The 3,370-nt window shown below is 32.0% G+C and overlaps 1 protein-coding gene across 2 annotated transcripts; it reads left to right on the forward strand.

Annotated features, from left to right (window-relative positions):
- The first annotated feature begins 392 nt into the window (after positions 1-392).
- Positions 393-2,972, forward strand: LOC108339910 (protein translation factor SUI1 homolog). Of its 2 annotated transcripts, XM_017577138.2 has the most exons (5): positions 393-487; positions 1,439-1,537; positions 1,994-2,199; positions 2,309-2,362; positions 2,541-2,972. In XM_017577138.2, the coding sequence occupies exons 2-5, from the start codon at positions 1,501-1,503 to the stop codon at positions 2,583-2,585; spliced, it is 342 nt and encodes a 113-aa protein (XP_017432627.1). In that variant the 5' UTR covers positions 393-487; positions 1,439-1,500; the 3' UTR covers positions 2,586-2,972. The 2 variants fall into 2 exon arrangements, with proteins under 2 accessions (XP_017432627.1, XP_017432628.1); XM_017577139.2 differs by lacking the exon at positions 393-487 and having other exon boundaries at positions 514-1,537.
- The last annotated feature ends 398 nt before the right edge of the window (positions 2,973-3,370 follow it).

Here is a 3,370-nt window from a genome sequence, read left to right on the forward strand (position 1 = left end):
CATCAACCTCTGCTGGCCTTCATAGTCATTGTTAAGAATATAAAGAGATATCACTATTCCGTAGTCACTTTTAAGAATATAAAGAGATATGTAGTGATGAGAAAAATGTTACATGGAAAAAAGAGAATCTTTAAAGTAAATAACTATGATTTTTTTATGGTTATACATTTTTTAAAACACATAGGAACACATTGATATATACTTTAAAGTAAAAATAAATTACAATTAAAGTAACATTTTGAAGTGAAATAATATTAAAATCCTTATTAAAAATAATAATATATTATATTATATGAGGTGAAAAGATTATCTGAATTTCGACAATGAAATTGGGTAACCAATTAGGTGGTTGGGAGCACTTTTCTCGTATCTTAAATCGTTCTATATATAAACTTGACCCACCTATTGTTCCTATTTCTCTCACGTTTTTCGTTATTTCCTTCCTTCCTTGCTCCTTTCTTCTTTCTTCCTTTCTCGCAAGTGTTAGGTATTTCGTTTTTCATCATTATTTTACCTTTTCTGCATTATTCCCTGTTTCCTTTTCATTTTATTCTTCTGATCGCTCTATTTATTTTATCATTGCTTACTGGGTTTGTTTCATTCATTCCGCGTTTTACGTACGCAACGGAAGTTCGTAATTAACCCCTCGTTTTTTTCGAAAAAGTTTCTTTAATGCCCAGATATTAATTTTTCATTCGGATTGTGATGTTAGTTCTTTCTTAACGTGACCCTGTTTTAACAGGATTTGAAGATGGTTTCTTTTGTATTTGTGATTTGCATGATCATGATAACAGTATCATTCTTTTGTTGAGTTAGTCAATCTTACACCTGTTTTCAGTTGGGGTTCAATTTATTTGGCATTATTGTCATGGTTTTGTTTTTCTGTGTTTCTTTAGACTTTTGGTGAAAGAAATGGCTTGTGAATGATGCTTTAAACTTTTGATACATTCTAGTTATTACAAAGCTAAATGGTTCTTCTCTTTATATGCACGGTATTTACGTGTGTAATGTGTCTTTTCTTTGTATGTATGCATGTATCTATACGTGTATACATTCCAAGGACATCTTTCATCAGACTAATCTTAATTTGGTAGTTGATACATTGTCATAGTTGTGTTTTTATTGATGATTATGTGCACAGAATTATGCAGATCTCATAACTTCCCTCCCTTTCTGGCCTATTTTATATTGGCCTTTTTACTATTGATGATGGTGAAATAAACAAATTTGTGTTTTCGGATGCAAATGTCGTACTCATGAGACCATAATTTGAGAATTCTAAGGTGCGGTGGTAAGGTGATAAAAGTTGCTGTCTTTCTTGTTCATATTTTGTCGGATGAGAATTAGCAGTGAGCATAAACACAAGAGTAGCATCATCGAAAATGTCAAACATCAAATCTCATATCTGACTTGTAGTATATCTAATTTCTGTTTCCAGTGCTTGTTGATTAATTACATCAGAAGGACTTTGCTTGTTACAAGTAACCAAGGGCAACTTTCATGTCTGAATTCGAAACAAACATCCCAAGTGCTTTTGGTGGGTGTTGAATATCCTTGTTCATATATATATATATATATATATATATATATATATATACTTTTTATGGCATAAAGATATTCTGTTACACTTTGTTTCCATGAATGAATTTAGGAGAGTGTGATTGAATGAATTTGAGAGAATTTGGAGTAAACTTTTTGTTTTATTTGAGTGGATTTGGAAGTAAGTGAGAGTGAATTTGGAAGTAAAATTTTTTAATCTGTCATATCAATCAAATCTTATACTAATTCTCACAAACTTTACTTTCAAATCCACTCTCGGTTAGCTCCAAATCTATTCAAATAAATAACAAAAAATTTATCTTCAAATTCTTTCAAATCCATTTAATCACTTTCTCCGAAATTCATTTAAGTGAATAAAGCCTTAGTCTGAAACCAGAACGCAGCACTTTATCAATGGTTTGCTCTCTGATGTGGTTTGAAAATTGAAACATAGATCCCTTTGCTGAGGCAAATGCTGAGGACTCAGGTGCTGGGACGAAAGAGTATGTTCATGTTCGTGTACAACAACGTAACGGAAGGAAAAGCCTAACAACTGTTCAAGGATTAAAGAAAGAGTATAGCTACAGCAAAATACTCAAAGACCTGAAGAAAGAATTCTGCTGCAATGGTACTGTTGTTCAAGACCCTGAGTTGGGCCAGGTTTGTGTGTTTCTGTTCATAAAAAAATTCCTCTTATGTTACATGATTTTCGACAAATGCCATTGGTTGCATCATCTCTCATCATTCTTATCATATGTATCATATGTAGGTTATACAACTTCAGGGAGATCAAAGAAAGAATGTTTCTACTTTCCTTGTGCAGGTAGAGACACCCAGCAAAATTTTACAGACACTTTACATTTCTTTTCTTTACAAATACAAAAGTTAACTTTTTTTGATGACCAAAATATCTTTAAATTGACAACTGGTGCAAAATAAAAAAGCATTTTCCAAAATAGTATTGTGATTGTATCTAAATTCGTCTGTGATGTTACAAACAGGCTGGCATAGTGAAGAAAGAACATATCAAGCTTCATGGTTTCTAAGATCCAAGAACAGTGGCATCAAGATTGAATATGAGCATCAGCTTCTTATAAATCTGAATTCAAGCAATTTTTAGTGACATCAAGATTCTGTTATATCGTAGCTAGAGTCATATGTAATCTTCTGTGGTATTGTTTACCTGTGTTCTGGAAAGTTACTGCTGAGGGATAAATGGTAAGGATAATGTCTATATCTAAGACAATTGTCCTGAATAAATTTGTGATTATTCTTCCCTCTGCAAGTGACTCGGCCTTTTTGGTTGCATTTTGTTTTTGGTCATTGACCTGCCAAATTTTGTTAACTGATTGGGTTAACTTGATAGAAACTGAGATACACACCAACCTTAACCCTGCCTGCTACTGTAAGAAACTGAGGGCAGAGTGAAAAGTCGGTAGAAGGTAATTATAAAAATTGAATTTTTATCTTTAGAAACATAGCTTCTTTATATTCATTTCTAACATCCCATTTTTAATAACAAAATACTACTAAAATGAATATTACATATATGATAAATTAAATACTATAAGAAAAAAACCTACGAAAGACAATATCTACACCTGTAGATTCGTCCAACTTCTATACTGAATCCCCTCGATCACCTATCGCTGAAGTAACTGAAACAAATGTCTTCCTAAGCTCACACCAATCGATCATCGCAAAAGAGAAAACATACAAAAACAGACAACAGAAAAGCAAGGGTAAACTAGTTTAAATAAAAGAAAACGATTATATTTACCAACTATGTTTCATATAGTTATACATAGTCATTTCTAACATGAAATACTTG

This window comes from Vigna angularis, chromosome 5 (genome assembly GCF_016808095.1).
Source record: "Vigna angularis cultivar LongXiaoDou No.4 chromosome 5, ASM1680809v1, whole genome shotgun sequence".
Classification (NCBI taxonomy): domain Eukaryota; kingdom Viridiplantae; phylum Streptophyta; class Magnoliopsida; order Fabales; family Fabaceae; genus Vigna; species Vigna angularis.